Here is a 20,749-nt window from a genome sequence, read left to right as displayed (position 1 = left end):
AAATTTATAACATCAGGAAAAATTAATTTAAAATTAAAAAAATCTAACACTACCAGGATACGAACCAGCGTACTTATGTTTCATAAGCAAGTGCTATACCCACACAACCACCTAAGTTATTTATTGTCATATAATTAACTTAATACTCACCTTTACTAAATAATAAATTATTTATAAATTTCAATCTGAAAGATTTCATTCACTCCTTTACGAAACACAATAAATACTTTCTTATAAAGACTACTAACTAACCCATAGAGATATGAAGATAGCGAACGCTAGCCTGTAAGTGGATGCGATAATGTTAAATTTTAAAAAGTAACATTAAGTGTGAAGGATTTATGGATTTGAAATAGAATAATAGTAACAATGTGTACTTTAAAAACAAAAAAGTTTATTCTAAAAACAGTAAATAATTGCAAAACGAGTCGTTACATTAAATGATCACTCGTACAAAAGATACAGTAAAATTTAAAAGGATATAATCACTACACTTCACTACCGGATCAGAACTACAGTAGCATAAAATTAAAGCCTATTACAGTTTAAAAAAAGTGAGACTAGTTAACTCAAAAACATAAAATTTTCATTCCGTGGTACCCGTTTAAGGTGATCGAGTCCATAAAATGAAAATCATTCATAAAACTGAAGGGTTTACCGGCGAGTTTAAAATGCTGTGCGTTCTGTTCGAAATAAATATTTATGATTGAGGAAAATTTTGTTTTACTTATTCATTTCCAGTACTTTTACGATTTAGCAATATTTATGGAAGAATTATAGCTAATTTCGTTATATATAAATATATTTCTTTCGAATATTCTGATCCGGTTTATACGCACTATCCTTCAATTTTACTACATTTATTACTCACATACATTTCATTAAAAACACATAAAAAGATCACAACATTCATGATAGATGCAAAAATAAATAACAAATCTAATATATAAAAATTCAATTAGTTCCGAAACAATAATATAGAATTTGACGACTTCCAAATGCGGGCTTTTTTCGAAAGTTTAAATTTGATCCCATTTACACTGGATAATTTTTTAGTAGAGAAAAAACTGAAAGAAACACGTAACTTGGTATGCGGCTGTTATGATAAAATATTATTTTTATCTGAAAATAACAGAAATACAAAAGGACATACGCAGGAAATCTGCTCGTGTGCACAAAGATGAGGCGCAATAAATCAAGAGAGAATATAATAATTTTAAAAACAATTTTTAACATGTTAGGCCTTGATGTAATTATATTCTATCAAAAAAACTAGTTTATAGAACACTTTTATCTCACTTCCTGCGATTTTGCTCCTCTAGTTTGTGCACCCTTTAATATTGTCGACACTTTTGATACCATATAAATAATTGTGTTTTTTTTTTTTTCAATTTTTTCAAAGCCATTTTCTACTTTCTCTTCCTAAAAATTAGAAACTAAACTAAAAAGAGTTCCAGAACTATCTAAACATGTCTGCTATCACAATAGCGTGATCACGCACATTCGGACACCATGATGGAATATTGTTATCATGATATTATGATAGAAGACACGATTAATACAAATGTCATGATAAAATTATATTAATAGTCTTTTGGCATTAAAGAATATCTTGGTGGTGTATTCCACACAGCACTAGATTGTCGCCGTAATCGATTCTCACTAATACTTGGAAATACAGCACGTAAATCAATGGATGTAGGTTTTGATCCAAACAGATCAGAAATGATTTTGGTTGGAATTTGGGATTGTTTTTCTAAAGCAAGTATGCGATATGGCTGTTTACTCCATACTGGTATGGGTGCTCTAGGATGCTCTTCATCGTCAGTTTCAGCATCTGTATCCAAATCGAAAACAGTTTCAGTTTTAGCTGCAACAGTGGCTTCTTCAGCTTTGTTTGGTTTTGTTAATTGTTTGGATTTCGCAGCTAATTTTTTTGCTTTAGCTTTAGCTTTTGCTTGTTCGTATTCCTCTTGTAATCGTCTCTTCTCAAGTTCTTCTTGATCTCGTTTACGTTGAGCTTCAAGTCTTTTTTCGACTTCTTCTTGCTCTGTTTGTAACCGTTGTTGGCGAGCAACATCTTCTGCGCGTCTTCTTTCCTCATTCTCCTGTATTCTTTTTTCAGCTAATGCACGCTTACGTGCAAGTTCCTTTTTGTATGTTTCACGTTCCGCTTGTATTTGTTTAATTTTTTCTTGTTTTTCACGCTCTTCTTTTTCTACTTTCATCTGTCTCTCTTTTTCGATTTGTTCACGTGTTTGTTGGGCTCGCAATGCTTTTTCTTCACGTTTCTTCTTTTGTTCTTCAACTTTAGCAAGCATCATAGCTTCTTTCTTCTTTTGTACTTCTTCTTCTTTTTCTAATTTTTTTCGTGAATCTTCTTCACGTTTTTCACGAAGATCTGCTGATTTTAATAATTTAATTGCACTTCCTGATTTTGGTATAAAACTCTGCATATTCGTTACAACATTATTTAATTTCGATTTAGATTTTGATGAATCATATTGATTAACATTTGGAGTTTGATGCTTTGCAGTTTTTGTATTTTGAGATTCAGCGCCCTGAAAATTAAATCGATAATTACACGTCTGTTGTTAATTATCTAGGTAATAAAAAAATGTTTTACTTATAAGTATAGATAAAGATTAAGTTAATTATGCAAATACCAAACAATATGCCTGAGGAGCAATGTTTGAATTATTATTTAACAAGTACTAGTTGCAAGAAAATATATTCTTAAAATGGTAATAAGTAAATATGTTCTTGGTTCAAGCAAATTTTTAAGTAGCCTAATACTATAGCTGGAATTGTAACACATCTACAGAGTTTAGAAAAACTATATCAAACAAAAGTTACTTTGAGAAACACAATAATTTTATGAGCACCATGAGTCTATGAACCTTTTACCAATTTTACAAGTAATAAATCTCTCTGAAGATAATATACGAGTATTAATTAGGGGAGTAATTACGATTCTAGTCGAAATATGCATTTATAATCAAGAAAAATTGATCTAGATAGGTATTGGGACGAATGTGAAATTTTGTTTTTCAAGATATGAGTTCCCGGAAGAATTTTTAATTGCCTTTTTATATATTTTAGAATTTTATTTGTAACCGAAAAATAAGTTTCTGAATTTGGTATTCAAATATTTGATCATGATCTTTAAACTATTGCTACACAGAGATAATAATTTAAATCATCCGAAGTGTTCTTCAAGATTCTATATAATTTTACACATTCCAACTAGAGAGTAAAAGGGGATAGCAGTTTATTTATTTCCAGTTGATTGATTCTATAAAGGGGGAAGGAAACAACACGGAAATTTTTGCAACCACTCAATTAAAAAAATTATAATAACCTTTTTATATACATTTTCTTTGCCTTCCGTGTGTGCCGCTGCTGCGGCAGCCGCATCTATTGCTTTTTTCTTGGTTCGTGTAATTCGCTGGACTGGTTTTGATTCTTCTTCATCATTATCTTGTTCTACTTTTTTATTTCTGAAAAGTAACGAAATTTTTTATTCAAACTTCAATTTTTTATTATCAAATGTGACACTATTCGGGTCATTGGATAGCTTTGAACCTAGGTCAAACATGCAAGCGACAGATTATCTTATTAGAATAACAAAAACAACGGATGCTCAAAGCAGGAAAATTATTCAAAGCAAAAAGAGATTCGTCAAAAATGTGAAAACTATGAATTATACAAACCTTAACATTGCATCTTGATCTTTTACGTTGAATGTATTATCATTTAACGATTTCAAGGGTGATTCAAAACGACGATCGGGCGTTTCCTTATGCAAAACAACCGTATTATTCATAGGCGCATCTTTATTCAAAACAATCGTATTATTCATAGGCGCGTCTTTATTCAAAACAATCGTATTATTCATGGGCATCTCTTTATTCAAATTAACCGTATTATTCATAGCTGTTTGTGGCTGTATATCAGGCGTATTTTGATTTTCATGTTTCGATACTTTTAATTCGTTTCTAACATCATACGTTAAATTAACATCTTGGTCGTCAATGTTTTCTAAACGAACAAAACATGCTTGAACTAAAGAGGGTGACGGTGCAGCAGCGGCAGCGGATACTTGATCTTGTGCATCTTCATAAACCGAATTTTCATTTCCCGTTTCATTAGCATTTTTCAATTCGGTTTTTTCAGACGTTTCATTTACAGATTTATCCACAATAGACTTTTTCTTGTTTTTAGGCTTATTTTTATCGTTAGTTTCCATTTCCTCTTCACTATCGCTTATTGTGACTACGACTCCTTTTGGTATTTCAATTTGTACTTCATCTTCATCATCAGTTTGATTTGACGATCGCTGTTTAGAACGTTCACGTTGTGTCTTGTTCTTCGTTGCATTTTTAGTTCGAGGTTTGCGTGTTGAACGCCCCTTATCTTCTTTTTCTTGTTTTATCACGACATTTGATAAATCATTATTTGGGGTTGGCTCATCATATTTCATCAATTTTTTTGGTCTACTTCGTGGTACGTTTTTAGGAACTGCAAATTCATCTTTTTTCTCTTCGTGTGATTTTTCTTTATCATTTGATGGTCCCAAGGAGAGTTTTTCCATTTTAATTTGTACTTCAAACTGTAAACAATTTTATTATAATTCATTTCTTTTAGTAACCAAAACAGGGGGTATGAAAATGGCTTAAGAATTTAGAGAGTTTTGGACTATGACACAATAAATAAACACTTCAGTGAGCAACATGAATGTTTTTCAAGCAGATCTCTTGATATCGATGAAATTATTGTGTATAAACAAACGCATAGAATTTAGGATTTTTAAAATTACAAAAAAATTTTTAAATATTTTTTCACGCGTGAGATAATTACAATTAAAGTATTACATCTCTAAACTCGCGTTTTACTGTAGAATGTAATAATTTTGATAGTTGTTAATACTAACCATTAAGAAATGCTAAATTAAAAATTGTTTGTACAATCAAAGTTGAAACAATTTTGCATGAACTAAATATATTACTTGACTAAAAGTGATACATTTTACATAATAGTTAAAAAAACTTTCCTACAGATTTTTTTTAAAAAGCAACTTATTAATACATTAAAGTAGCTTGGCCGCAAACTCACTTTTCTTAAGAATTTGGTGAAATTAAAAAATATAGTGTTAATCTAGGTATATTTGTCAAAAACAAGATATTTATAATTAAAGTGCACATAATTAAAGGGCTTATTAAGTATAAAACAATACATAATTTCGTACATCTAAATCATAAAAACCGTTTTTAAGAATGCTCTATATTCAAATAAAAATTATATATACACCGGCGCATCTAAGACTAGCACTCAGACAGTTGGAGCAGTTTTCTATCATAGCAACGCACAGGTATCATGCAAATTTAAACTTAATAACCAACTTTCTATTTTTTTTCTGCTGAATGTGTTGCTGTGTTAGAAGCCTTAAAATATGAACTTATAGCTGGTACAATAATAATATCTGACTCGAAAAGTCTCCTTTCCTATATATATTCCTATATTATATCCCTTATTATAAAATACGAGCTCTACAAAATTACTACTCAAAATTATTACGTTTTTTTATACAATGTCCCTCCCATATTGGTGTACGAGGAAACGATATTGTTTATTTATTTTAAAGAAGGGTTTTATTGAAAGCCCGCACACCTAGATTACTTGAATTTAGCACATAATCAACCACCTCCCTCCCTCCCACAAGGGCTTGTAGAGATTTTTTAACTCCTCTACCCTTCGGGGTCCTTACGTAATTATGAATGGCCCTGTAGACGATCGTGCATGAAGATGAGACCTGATATCTTTGTTTTCAAAAAGAAAATTGCCATTTCATCGATAAATAAAGGCAGAGAATAACGTGACTTTTTAGAAATATTAATAAACTTACTTTAGAAAAGTTATCGGGTCTCCTCATTTTTTGTCCAATACTAATATTTACTTGTTTTGATATCAAACTTTCAGCTGCTTTCGATGCAGCTCTCTTCGAGCGCTTTCCTTCATCATTTCCATTTACAACAGTTGATGACTGACTTTCATTTTCTCCATTACAATGCTTTCTTCTTGTATCTTCTGGTTCGGATGCATTACTATCAACTGGCGATTCGCATTCTGTATAAAACAAAAAAAAATCTATAAAGGACATGTATTAAAATTCGACATGGAGAAATTGCGTAGTCTTAGCGAATTTGCTTGCTTAAATTGAGCCAAACACACAACATTACTACCGGCATAAGTTAACAAGTCTCATTTACAAAAAACAAAATTTTACAGTAAATAAGACAAACAAATTTCCTCATCTGCAAAAAATCTACATTTTCTCATGTCCAAAAAATTGTCATTTGTAAAAAATGTTTTAATGTACAAAACTATTTATTAATTTTTAATCTTTTTTGAGATAAAAAATGATTTAGAGCCGTCCAAAACGATCTCCAATTCGAACTAGGATCAACATAAATTTCAACATAATTCATCACTGTATCGGATTTTAACTTAGGTTGTATTGTTTTTTAAACTTAAATTTGAAAACTCCAACATTTTGAAAATGGTTGGGGTTATTATTTAACTACATCCAAGATACCTAACATAGATTTAGTTAAAGAGAAATAATACCGAATACTATAAATTAGAAAGTTGTTCCTCATAAAAAAATAAACATTTTTTGTAAATTTAAGACTTTTTCAAAAGACTTCGATAGATACTCTCTCTCTCTCTCCCGACAAAAATAATGTGTCTGTTGTTATTGACATTTTAAAAACATTGTCCCAAAAATTTGATTTCTTTGTTGATTATTTTCCGGGTTACGGGTTTAGTTTTAGTTGTCAAACTATGCTCAAACTCGAAAAATATTATTGAAAGTTAATTATGACTTGTATATGTAATATGCAAGGTATATTAAGTTTAGTCTCAAGTTTGTAACGCTTAAAAATATTAATGCTATGAACAAAATTTTGGTATAGGTGTTTATAAAATCACCTAATTAGTCCATTTCCGGTTGTCTGTCTGTCTGTCTGTGGGCACGATAACTCAAAAACGAAAAAAGATATCAAGCTGAAATTTGTTTTTATAGCGTACTCAGGACGTAAAAAGTGAGGTCGAGTTTGTAAATGAGCAACATAGATCAATTGGGTCTTGACCTATGGGTCCGTCAGATCCATCTTGTAAGCCGTTAGAGATAGAACAAAAGATTAAATGTAAAAAATCTTCCTTAACAAAAAAAAAAATTTTGTTTGAAACATTTTTTCGTAAACATCACTGATTACCCGTGAGGGCGCATGTGTCATGATACGTATGTGTGACATGTATGTACGTATAATGTTATAGAGTAATCAACACTGTCTATGTATGGTATTTCAACAATTAACTCAGTCAATTGTTTGTTTTCACTTGTTTAGTTTAAGTTGACACCAAATTGTTTTGTTCAACAAGTTTTTATAGTTATCTAAATATGTACTAGTCATTTTTTTAATTTATTTTACTATGTTTTATTTACTTTGTTATAAATTTGGAAACTGATAAGGACCCGATAATTTTGATCTCATTTAGATTTCAGTCTAATTTGTAATAAAGCAAAAATTTGAAAATAACATCGTACTTTTTTTAAATTTCAAAATTTTTCGAGATGCTTGAGAAATCCTAATCGAGATTTCTCGTGCAAGAAATTAAAAAGGTCGAGAAACCAGAAACCCTACTACAGGTAGATATGGACATGGTAAACTAATCTATTTATCTATTGTAATATTCCATAAATACTATTATAAGATTAAAAATACCTTCATTTTTTTCAAGTATTGCTTCAATATTTCGTTTACGCCCTTTTTTTGAACTTTGAGATGATAGATCAGGTAAATTTATTTGAGTCCATTTCACGAATTCCTATAAACAAATTCAAACATCAAAAAATGACCGTTATAATATTTATGTTCATAACTTACGTTGTAAATGTCGTTTGCTTGACTTTCACATTCTTTAGGTATATACGCTTGTTCAAGAAGCATAAATTCTAAACGATCATATTTTGTTTGTATACGCTGTGGCGGTTCTTTAGGCATTTTTATTAAAAAAATATAACATAAAAACAAATTTTTAACTTGTTACACACTTAAATGAAAATGCTGTATGATGCATACAACCACCAGCCTTCATTAAATTAAAAAATAAATTTGAAAAACAACAGGTTTGCCAACTGTCATAAAAAAATTTACCCCTGAAAATAAATCTTAATATCCCTAAGAAAAGTACCAAATTTAAATTTTAAACGCTGTCAAAAATCGAAAATAATAATAAAAAAATAAATTTAAATAAACCAAAAAACCCGACTGTGTTAAATAAAAATTGAAAAGTAAAAAACAAGTTCAGTTGTTTACATAAGGACTTTTAAAGTCAGGACAAATTTAAATCTAGATCGGCTCAAAAACTACTGGACTTGTTTTTTTCTTTTCAGTTTTTATTTAACGCAGTCGAGTTTTTTTTATTTTTGGAAATGCTTATTTTATTTTACACTTTTCAGTTAGTATTTTCAATATCTATTCAATGATGCCCCACTGAATCGTCGACTTTCATTTTTTCTTTTTTTTTAACTCCCGAATCAAAATGAGTGTTTGACCGCTATGTGTGTGTGTCTGTCTGTGGCATTGTAGCGTATAAACGGATGTACCGATTTTGATTTTTCTGATTCGTTTGATAGTGCGAATTTAGGATTCCGTACCCGGAACAACTTAAAAATTGGTGATGATCCTCAAAATCGGTTCAGTTTGGAGAAGGCTTTAAAGCTCGTTTAGGGTTCTGTACCAGAAAAATTTGTCGAGGGTTGTTTAAATTTTGTAAATTTCACTTGTCACAATATGGCTTCTAGTGGTCGCCATATTCAATTTTTATTGCTGCTATATCTTCAGCGACCCTCGCAAGTTTAAGACAAATCGATTGACGTAAGATAACCATCAAAATCGGCCCACATGTTTGTTCTTTAGTATGCCACATAGACACATACATACTTTCACAAATATAGACTGATAAACACCACTTCCTTGAATTTTTCGAAGTGGAAAACTGTGTTTTGAATGTATCCATTATCAAAACAACTCAATTTATCTGGACCCAACACAATTACAGTAATACCTCGAACTTACGCAATAGATAGGATCAAGTGCCAACCGCGTATGTCGAAATTCGCGTATGTCAAGGTATATGTTATTCTCATACAATCTTGTATAAAATCATCAATAGGTAACCTTGTACAAAAAAGGAGATTTAGAAATTTTGTAACTTTGAATTCGCTTCAAATGATGTATATCCAAAATTTTCATAATTTTCAATCTCATTCTCAATCGCTTATCGAACACAATTCGCCGATGTTAGATGGAGATATGGAAAATATCTATAGATTTATGGAAAATATCTATACATTATAATGATAGGCGATTAAAAAAAAGTATATCACTTTTATTTTATTAATTTAATGAAAAATTTACAGAAGTTTTTTCCCAAAATAATGATATTATTCTAATAATAATATAAATATAGTACATAATAACAAAGTATAAAAATTTATTCTACAAAAAAAAGAAAAAATAATTTGTTATAAAATAAATTTTAAAAATTCTTTATTTTCCAATTGACTACGTTTAGACTGTCAAAGACTTTATAAAAATTAATTAAAAGAATCTTACAAAAAACTATGGTAAAACACTTTCGGTAAAATCGAATATCATCTCGGTAAATCGATCAAATACATCAATACCACCACGTTCCGAATTTCATTTTTGATTACATTAATTCATTCAAATTAAACATGAAAAAAAAAGACGTGAACGCTGCTTAAAATTAAATATTTTTATTTTTTTGAGATGTTGTTTGTTAATGGCAATGTTAAATATATGTTTTCGACAACGGCAGGCAACCGGATCATTCTCAAAAAAATAAAAATTTTACCTTATTTCAGTTTTAGTCGATTTTGACCCAGAAGGACTGGTTTTTCATATAAGATTGTGGATTCATTTTTAGAGTAGGCTAAAGCAACAAAGCCAGAATAGTATTTATAGGACCGATAATTTCGGAAATACTCGTTACGCGCCCATAGTTGACATGCCAGACGAAAAATTGCCGGGGCTTGTCTGCATATTCTTGACCCATCTCCTGACATTTTAAAAGACGACGCCTTGGATCAATCAGATATATCAAATAAGGCAAAATTTTATTAAAATAAATACATCATCAGCAGGTACTCTATTCAAGTTTCTGAAGATCTAGCATTTCCTTGGAAACCCACTCCTTTCCTCTCAGTTAGTTCTTTTAGAGTCTTAGGGGATGCTAAAGTGACCCCCCTCAACCACGAGAGCCAAATGAGAGGAATAGAGAGGGTTTCCACGGAATACTATTTTAATCCAACTTTGCCCCCCTTTGATGGACCTGGATAGCACAAGACGACGTCTGGGTGTCAGGATGGTTTTCAAGAATATCCAGACGGACGTCGACAATTCTTCGTCCACTTCATCTTCGTCTGGTATGCCATCTGTGGATGAATAATGGTGTAACTTCAAAAATTGGCCAAATTTTGAAAAGCTGCATTTCCGAAACTATCGGTCCTATATAAACCCTTCTGGCCTCAAGTTGTTGCAAATTTAGTATATTTAAAAATGAATTCATAAATAATATTTGTTGAAAACCAGTCCTTCCGGGTCAAATTCGACCAAAACTGGAATAATGATAACTTTTATTTTTGAGAATGATCCAGTCGTCTGTCGAGGACGAAAACTTTGATTTAATATTGTCCTTACATTACAAACAATATACTAAAAAAACAAAAATATCTTAATTGATGTAGCGATCAATGTTTAATTTGACTGAATTACATATCATATGTCTAAGTGAAAATACATAATGAAAGTGTTAGGTCGAGCAAAGTTCTTAGTAACCTGAGTTAAACACTCAGAGTATTCAAGTTAGCATAATAGACCGTCAGCTCGTAACAGGAAAACTAATCAATTTTTTCCAGTCTGCCAATAATGATGTAAAAGCGAATTTCGTTTTTTAGAAATTTGATCAACATGTTACTACAGATATCCGTGGTTATACCCGAATTTATCGAAAGTGTTTCAATATATAGGATCCTTTATAATATAGACCTTTTATAAAATCTTTTGCTGTATAAATACAGCCTTTAAAACAAAAATTTAAAAGAACTTTCCATAAAATTGGACTCGTTCTCTAAGTAAACTAATTTAAAAGTTAATGTTTACTTGGAAAATTTTTTTGGAAAAACATGATTTAATAAATAAATTACTTTATGTGTAGATAATTAGACAAAAATATAAATTAACTTGAATATTTTTCAACTATAAATCATAACAGACGTAAAATACTATGAATAATAACGAAAAGAAGAAAATTTTAAATTATTAAAGGAGGCCAGACAAATCAAATGGGAAAATACTTAATGGATTTGAATAACTAAGTAAACTGATAATTTAAAAGATAATAAATTGTCCCAATTACTACCAAATTCGGAAACTCTCTTTTTGAACATAAATCAGTGGTTAAAGTTTTAAAATAGGCAAAGATACACACCTTTGGAAACTTACAAAACTCCTTTGGAGTTAATAAATATTCACTTGAGATTAAAAATGACTAGAATAAAACTATCAAAAACCGATCCATTAACACCCTAAATAATGGGACATGAAAATAAAATTTCGCCTTAAATCTATCGTTCAATAAAGTATTTAAAAATGGAATAAATAAATCTTTCAATAACTTTTCTACTTATGTGAAAATTTTTTCAATTATAAGCTTCCGATAGGATGTATTATTGTCTATTTTTTAACTTTGAAGCTGCGGTCACACCAGCGTTAAAACTAACGTACATTGTTTTAAACATACGTTTTACAAATATATTGTGTTAAATAGAGCTGGTCACACTGGCGTTAATTTTAACGTACGTTATAGATAATTCTATTTAATACTATGTAATTGTAATAAACATCCGTTCAACGTGCGTTTAAATTGACACTAATATGATCGCAGCTTTATTCCTGATTTAAAAAACGTGTTTCCGAGCTTGATGACCTATTAAATGTTTAATCTTCGTCTAACTGTATCTTACGATTTATTCGAATTCAACAAAATTTTTTCCCCATAAAGTTTGTACAGAGTCCTTTAATTTGTATCTATGGGATCGCGATTCAATTAAGATTATTAATTATTATTTATAAGAAATTTCATCAGTGTAATGAATTATTTTTTATCCCAAAAGTAACTCTCTGTGTCAAATTTTTAAATAAATAACTGTGATGATTTATCTCAATATATTAAAATTGTCAAAACGAATAAAATAAAAAGTACGAAAAAAAAAAAAATTTAATTCTGTGTTACATAAATCTATGTAATCGATGCAAAATTTGCATAATAGTTTACGCATCTTGTTAATTTTTTACAAACTTATAATTAATAATTATAAATTAATACTTAAATAAATTTTAATAATTTTGAGATAATTTTATTGTCATATGTACGCTTTGAACTTGTTTTTTCGAATTTCTCCTTATTTAACATTTAATATATATAGCGATATATGTTATCGCTAATTTGAATAGTCTTATTGGTAGAAGAGCACTAATGAATGAATAATCCTTTAGTTTCAAAATGTATATCAGTTTATTAGCTAGTATAGAAATGGTGTTTATTGATTGAAAAATAAAACGATTTGATTTTCCAAGAAAATGCCGCCTATCTATACTAGGTACAGTAGTAAGTATACTGGTATGTATTTTGAAACGCAAGTATTAAAAACACATCCCTGATTTTTTTTAAGGAACTTAAGGCGATCCTACTGCTTAGGAATTGAGGTATCATCTCAATTCTAATGGCATTATGCCGTTATATAAAGGCATTTTATTAAAAATAACATGAGTCCAAAGATGCCTCTACGAAGCTGGTGACGATAAAATTACGCGTACCATTTTGAATTTATTCGGAACTTGTTGAGTTTACTAAAATAATTTCATTACAAGATCTATTTATTTGTATTTTTATAAGAGTCATATTTTGCTCAATCTCTAACAGCTTGTTTTAATCGCTGTTTTTCACCATGTCACGCAAATAACGGAACGGCTCAAAAACTTCTGACAAATGTTTAATGCAAAAACTTCATGGATTAAAAAAAAAATTGATTTTGAAATTTGTATGTACCCTATGAAAATCAAATTCAAAATTTCAAACGGAAAACTTTGTTTTTTTTTTGTCATTTCGTGTAAAATTCTACTTAAAAAATAACGAAACAAGTAAATATTCTTAACCTTTCAAAAATATAGCGCATAATAATTTATATTTTTTTCTAATATCATACACGAATTGACAACAAAAAATGGGGCTTTTTATTTGAAATTGGTGTTCATTGGGCCTCATATTAATATACTTCACTAAATAATTTTTTTTTACCCATGAAGCTTATTTTACAAAATAATTATTCTCTGGAAAGTTCTTAGACCGCCCCGTTATATGTAACACTCGATATATCTACTAACAGTTTGTTACAGATAGAGAAAACTGCGCGAAAACTGTTAGTGATAGAGCAAAACATTAAATAACAAAAATGTTTCCCGAATTTTTTTTTTAATTCAACAGTTTTGATACAAATTCAAAACAATGCGTGTATTTTTGACATTTTATGAGTTACATATGTAACTCATAAAATGATTGTCTCGACATACCTCACTATTCCCTTGATTTATGACCATTTATTCAAAAATACTCTACATATGACCTAACCATCTACTTTAGCTAAATTTGGAAGAATAATATTTTTATGTATCATTGATTTCAAATAAAATATTATTATAAATAGATTGTGAAAATTACGAAAAGATATTTTTCCACCATCGAAAATAACTGTCTCACGATACGACCCCTTAAGGACCATACATCTAATACTAAGCGTTAAAAGTCAGTTATAATAAAAATAATATATAAATTTTAAGCGGATAAATTATTTGGAGTCGAGGTTTTTATTAGTTGATTTGAATGTGTTTGTGGTGTACTATAAGGAATTGGTTGAATACCTTCTGGCACGTACGCAAACGATGGTGCAGGATAACAATTTGAATAAATATACGGTTGTAGCATATCTGGCGGAGCTGGAGCATACACAAAGTTTTGTGGATGTTCAGGGATGAAATGCGTATAATAACCTGGTGTATTGTATTCAATGCTGGGTGGACTCATACTTTCAGGTGTTGGTTTTGCTACAGCACAATTATAGGCGGCCGGTGTTGATGTTGGGTATGCTTCAATGTTTCGTGCAATCATTGATGAATTATATTGCCAAGTGAGTTTACTTGATGGTGATTTTTGTATTTGATTTTGAAGTTTACGGCTGTTATTCCATTGACGATTTTTGGATACTAAAAAAATTAATGTTATAATTTAATCAATTTTTTGTCTATATTACCTATTAATCGTAGTTTACTGTAATGTATTACTTCCAGGAAGAAGGCAGTACAGCTATTAGTAAATAACTTACGGATTCTCTACCGTGTTTTGATTAAAAAAGATTTTTTCAAACAGTATTAGTTCTTAAAAATATCTATTTAATGGATATGAGCTTACCCGATAACCATAAAATGGTTTAGAATTGTTTTAAAACGGTTAACTTCCAACCTCCATTTGTTTGTTACACGGTTGTGTAGATTTGTAGAACAAATCAAATTCAATTTTTTTTGGTAACAATTTTTCTAATCTAATAGATTCAGAAGAAATCGAGAACAAAAATCTGATTTTATTTATTCATAGTCAACGAGAATCAAACTCGGCCTAGTGTCTTAGCCTTCTTGACCACGAATGTGCAGAAATTGTGGCCCATGTCTTACTCTATCACTTCTACTCTGCAAATATTGCTTGTTTGTTCGCTTTTTTTTTGTTTTTTTTTTTTTTTTTAACAGGAATTTTAATCTTTAACTAATATATAAAGCTGAAGAGTTTGTTTGGTAGAACGCGCTAATCTCTGGAACTACCGGTTCGAATTGAAAACTTCTTTTAGTGTTGGACAATCTATTTATCGAGGAAAGCTATATGATATTAAATAACACGAGCTAGAATTTACCCGCTCGCTTAGCTGAACGATTTCGAAAACTAATGAATGCTCATACATCAGAATAACACAGGTTATAACTTATAAAGATAGTACACGCGTATGAAGGTGATTAGAATTTTGTGATGAACTGCAAACTTTCGACTAGAATAAAACTTACCGACATTTTTATCATCAGCTTTCTTACCATTTTTATATCCAATGTAATCAACATCCTCACATTCTTCTTTTAAGTTCAAATGTTGCATATCAATTGATAATCTTTGCTGCGTATCAATGCCGCCAACATGTGGAACAATTACAGGCGATCCACTACAAATTGGCCACACACCTGTTGTTGGGGCTGTTGTGATCACTTGTTGTGGACTCTCCGCTGTTATCATGGGTGTGCTATGATTGTACACTTCCTCTGTACCATTAGCATGATGCCAAATAGTTGTATTTATATTACGAAAATAATCCAAGCCAAAGTTGAAAAAAAATCGTAACGTTGGTATATCATGATATGGTAAATCGGCTCCATTTGGTGACTGGGAACGTGATACGTTGTAATTAACTGGTTCGTGTGGTCTGTTCGTTGGGTAATCAACAATTGTATTTGGATCTACAATGACGTACGAATTACTAGTTGATGATTCTATGGCCGCTGGTGGTGGTTGTGGTAAATATTCGGTTGCATAAACTGGATATGTATTACGTAATGTTGTATTTGTTATTGTATGCGGCGATGTAATTATTTGATCATTCGACGTATTTTCATTCCAATTTTCGGGGGAATGTGTTGTATATGGATTTGGAACATATGCTGGCATTGTGATGTATTCAACATTTTCCTAATGAAATTAACAGTAATATTTAAAAAAAAAAACATGTATTTGTATCTAGAAACAACATTAGCGTCATAAAACAATTAAATTAAATTGAATAAAGAAATGTTTCGAACGTTCACTTACTTGAACTGAATTATTGTAAGCATTGAGAGTACCAATAATCTCCTTTTTGGTTTTAATTTTCAACTTTGGGGCATCCGGATCCGTTGAAAAATCTAAGATTTTACAATTTTTTAATGATTTTGGTGTTTTAGATTTTCGGATGTTCTTTTCTAAAATAGGAAAAAATAAACGTTTAATTTGTGATTGTACTAAGATAGCATAGAGTTAAGAATATTTGGCTGTATTTAACCGATAAGGGCTCACAGTAAGTCGACTTCTTGGTAATAAGCAGTTGCAGTTGAACACTTTTCGACTATAATTAGTCACTGCTTTAACTAGTACGGAAACAGAAATGAGTTTGTTTATTGGTTAACAAGTTTAGCCTAACATACCAGTCGATTTAATCGAGGTAATAATACCCAAAATTAGCAATGTCTAAACTATAAAATTCAATTGATTTTGAATCAAATATTTGATCAAAACCACGGAGTAATAGTTAATTTTGTCAATATCAAATTTTCATCAAAATAACGACATTTTTTTTGAACGTTTGTACCTATAAAACGGCCAGGGTTAGGAAAAATTGTCAAAGATCAAATTTTGAATAGTTCAAAATATAACAATAGTTTATATATTTTTTATAATAGTTTTTTTTTTCTATTTGCCTGATTTTTCAACACAATTGACTTTTTTCTACACCTTCGTATGAACAGTTGTACTATTATATTTCGATCTCAACTATCTTTCATTGACTCACTAAGATATATACAATAAAACGCTGTCTACAACTCATTCCACCGACTTTTGAACGAAATGCAAGGCGCTAAAGCATTCTCCTAGTAGAGTAATTTAAGTTTGAGAGCGTTAATTTGTGGAAGTTATTAACATTAATTAAACACATTTTATTAGCTTAAAATAGTCAAAATGTACATAAACAAAATATTTTGACTGACAAAATCTTAAATAAAGTGGATTTTAAGCAAATAAAATGTGTTTAATTAACATTCTCCAGAGGTTAAATTTTAGATAAAATTTTCTGTTTTCTCGGTGGAGAATGGAAGAAAACATTAGTAATATATAAACTAACTTGAATATATAAAAAGTATTTCGGTTCCAAAGGATCCTGGATTAATTAATCAAGGATATTTTTTCAACAATGTTTGTACTTGGATTCAATAAATACTTCCTTAAACGAAAGTTACGAACAAAATGGATTGTGAATTCCTCGTTACGTATTTTTTAATGCCTAGTGGTAATGTTTTTTTAGAGAAAATGATCTGAGAAAAACTTACTGTTACAAAGAGTTTCTTTGTACAAATGTTTATAAGTTTTTAATGGCAACGGCCAAGCTGTAGCATGTGGTAATGGCTCTAATTGATCGCGTCGTACCGTACATATTTTTGCTAATTCTTCTATGTACACAACACATGGTTTATCGCCTTCATATTCACCATGCTTACTATCTGACGATAATTTTTGTATGTAACACATAAATTTATCTTCTTCATTATCATCATTATCCATCGACAATCTTACCATACATCGCACACCTTCAGTTAAATCTTCACCACCTTTATACCACTGATTGTAGCGAATTTCTGAAATAGATCATGTAAAATATAATGGGTTTTTTGGTAATACTTATCTTGCTTTTAAATTCCACCCCATTGAAATCCTGCAAAGCTACTTGGGAAGGGCCCTCAAAGATACAGAGTGTCAATATTTTTTGGTATCAAATCATAAACATAAACAACTGAGTTGTTTTAGAAGATGTAATAAGTGTGGAATCTACACTTTTAGCTTGAGTTTAGCCACATAAACGTGAGCGGAAACAAATCGACGTTCTACAAATAAATTATAAGTTTTTCAAATGTATTCCCAATTACTTTTTTTTTTTTTAATTTTATTAGTGTTCAGTTGTCAAATGACAAACAAGGAACCCTTATAATTCCGCTATGTTGATGCGTGTGTTTAAAAAATCTGAAAAACATTATAACTTGCGTTTTTTCTATCTGTAACTATTACGAGGGGAAATGGGGCAAGATAAAAATTTTGATGATTATTTTTTCAAACGCAACATTTCGTGTAGATTTTGGTTTGAAAGATAAATATAAGCGAGGTATAAGTACCCAAAATTTTAACCAAAATTAGTTCGAACATGTTGCGATAATTAAAGACGGAAGGTGAACAACATAATCTAAGAGCTCTTCGGAAATATCCACCCTATGAGAAAAGTTATTTGGAACTTTTTATTACATTTTTATAATCTATTCAACGAAATGTAGCACGATGATGATTTTGACCATCAAATGGTTTCCTAACGTTGCCGTTAAATTACCTTTACCGTTTATTACTTACAATTAGGACAGACAACGAAACCCTAAGTTCTGTTCTATGTACGACATGCACCTGGCGCATTTTTACAATAAATCTATATTATAATAAAAAAAACTTACCTTTGCGCATTTCATTCCAAGAATCAAATTCAATATTTCGATAAATTGTTGGATCTAAAGCTTTTGCAACTTTAAATGAGAATGGTGCCAGACCTTCATCAACAATATTACGTAATGATTCTGATACATTGTCATCATATTGTAATCCTCTTGAATTTAGTATTGATTTGACTGCCAACAAACGTTCGCCACTCTCACCAGAACTATTATTGTTTGTTTCGATAACAGAATTTTCCCCATCCGAATGTAACATCAAGTCAACAATTATGTCGGTGTCTTTAACATCGAATACTCTTTCATAAAGTAATTCATACATCATAGCTAGAAAATATTTTAGAAAATAAAAATCTATATTCAATGCCGCAAACAGGAAACTGCAGTTGGTGCAACAGTTGCACAATGTATCACAAAACACTGACCTAATCGGCAAATGAGCTGATTTTTTCATGTTTAAGTCCTTTTTATCCAAAGAGTTTATAGGCATGGAAATTTGGATGATTTTGCGGTTGAAATACAAGTTTCTAAGATATATCGACTGAGGATTGCTCCGGGATGTCATTCTTCGTATACTGTTTTAGCCAATTTCTCAGAAATTACTTAACTGATCATCTAGAGAACTTGGTTTATGTATTTTGGGGTGGGAATTACTACAGAAAATAATTTTTATCCAAATCGATTGCAAAAATATTTCATCAAATTACTGAAATTCGAAATTTCTTTGAAAAAATGGAGAAAAATCACCCAAATTTTTTGGAATTCAATGAAAAATACACTATACTTAAGGTAATTTTGATAAAAAAATATAATAATCAGGTTTATTTAACGATTAAGTGAGTATTTTTTGAGATATATTTCGGAGTCATTCGGGCACATTATTAGATCATTTACGAACTGGACTAGTGTTTTTTGTGATCCTAATTATCCTTAATGATCTATAACTCGTAAATTTGTTTGATTTTTGATATAACGACAAATTTCTTAGTTATCGAACTATCATATTTGGATGACAACGACATTTACAGGTAATTTTGATTTTTAATAATGCAGGTAGCTCACTTACATTGACAAAAAGCCGCAGTTTCAATAGACTCAAGTCGAAATACTCCATCATAATGATCATCAGTTGTTCTGCATAATAAGAACTTTTCTTTTAGGTCACGAGCGGTTGCATTTATAAATTTGCCATCTTTTGGTTCAAAAACCAAAACGTCTCTCCTAAAAATAAAAAAATATTACCGTCTAAAACTTTATTTGTTTATTTAGAGATATTCTCAAAGATTAAAAACAAAACGTATAATGTTTAAAAGGGGGTAGGTAAATTAAGCATTGTTGACGTCTAATACAATCTGCGTTGAAAAATTCACCCGCTCACCCGCGAAAGTAGTAAGGATGGAAAAATTTTGTTTGCTAACATTAAAACACGTTTATAATGAAACCTATTATCAGTGACGGATTTCGGTTCAATGCCGCCTTAGGCTTCGTTTGTTCCAAAACTTATTTAATTTTGCAGCCCCTAAAATCATGTCGCCCAGACTCAAACCTCACAGACCTAGCTATAAATCCATCACATAAAGTTTAGGCAATTCAAAAAGGAAGTGGCTTAAGATTTAGTGGGTGGCAAATTTGGGTGATGGATTCAATTAAAATTCGAAGAAATTAGAAGAAGAAAATAGAAAAATTGGTTATTCACTTATTTGACTTTAATTACAACATACTTACCCATACAATAAGCTAACAATACTTATTTCAATATCTCCACAAACGACAAGATGTTTCCGTAATCGATCCAAATAATCATCGTACGGTTCTGGTATAAAACCGGACAAAATATGTCTATGTTCAATCATAAACTGCAGGACTTCTTCGCGAACGCGTAAATGCATTGTTTGTGTGTTATATAACTATTAACATGAAATAAATACATTGGGAAAATATTTTATACAAAAAAAACCGGAAAAATTGATATATTTAACTTAAACTTACTTGTTCTGCAACAATTCGAAATAAACACGTTTCATCTCTTGCAATACATTTACGATAATATCCTAATTTTTCTAAGAACTGATCAACAGTTCGGTGACTTCGTCTCAAAAATCCTCTGTTACTCATTTTTTTTTTGTATTTCTTTTTTTTTTCAATTAATTTTGTAGAATGATTAATAATAATTCTTTTATTTTAAAACTTTTTTTGCTTTCACAAAACGTTTACTCTTTTTAAAACTTTCTTGTAAATATATTTTTACTAAAATAACACTTTCCAAAAAC

General features: G+C 30.2%; 2 protein-coding genes across 3 annotated transcripts; both read right to left on the bottom strand.

The window, feature by feature from the left end:
- Positions 1-959: 959 nt before the first annotated feature.
- LOC123300708 (inner centromere protein B-like) lies at positions 960-8,148 on the bottom strand. Its single transcript, XM_044883328.1, has 6 exons — positions 7,950-8,148; positions 7,788-7,890; positions 5,906-6,126; positions 3,714-4,612; positions 3,362-3,500; positions 960-2,561 (listed from the first exon to the last, which is right to left on the bottom strand). The coding sequence occupies exons 1-6, from the start codon at positions 8,064-8,066 to the stop codon at positions 1,584-1,586; spliced, it is 2,457 nt and encodes an 818-aa protein (XP_044739263.1). The 5' UTR covers positions 8,067-8,148; the 3' UTR covers positions 960-1,583.
- A 5,820-nt stretch (positions 8,149-13,968) lies between these two features.
- LOC123300677 (protein ovarian tumor locus-like) lies at positions 13,969-20,693 on the bottom strand. 2 transcript variants are annotated; one of them, XM_044883288.1, is made up of 8 exons: positions 20,469-20,693; positions 20,205-20,386; positions 19,546-19,700; positions 18,486-18,806; positions 17,322-17,627; positions 16,051-16,199; positions 15,258-15,930; positions 13,969-14,411 (listed from the first exon to the last, which is right to left on the bottom strand). In XM_044883288.1, the coding sequence occupies exons 1-8, from the start codon at positions 20,592-20,594 to the stop codon at positions 13,984-13,986; spliced, it is 2,340 nt and encodes a 779-aa protein (XP_044739223.1). In that variant the 5' UTR covers positions 20,595-20,693; the 3' UTR covers positions 13,969-13,983. The 2 variants fall into 2 exon arrangements, with proteins under 2 accessions (XP_044739223.1, XP_044739224.1); XM_044883289.1 differs by having other exon boundaries at positions 15,285-15,930.
- Between the last annotated feature and the right edge of the window lie 56 nt (positions 20,694-20,749).

This window comes from Chrysoperla carnea, chromosome 5 (genome assembly GCF_905475395.1).
Source record: "Chrysoperla carnea chromosome 5, inChrCarn1.1, whole genome shotgun sequence".
In the NCBI taxonomy this organism is placed as follows: Eukaryota; Metazoa; Arthropoda; class Insecta; order Neuroptera; family Chrysopidae; genus Chrysoperla; species Chrysoperla carnea.
The sequence above is the reverse complement of the archived record's forward strand: the minus strand, read 5'-3'. Positions and strand labels throughout refer to the sequence as shown.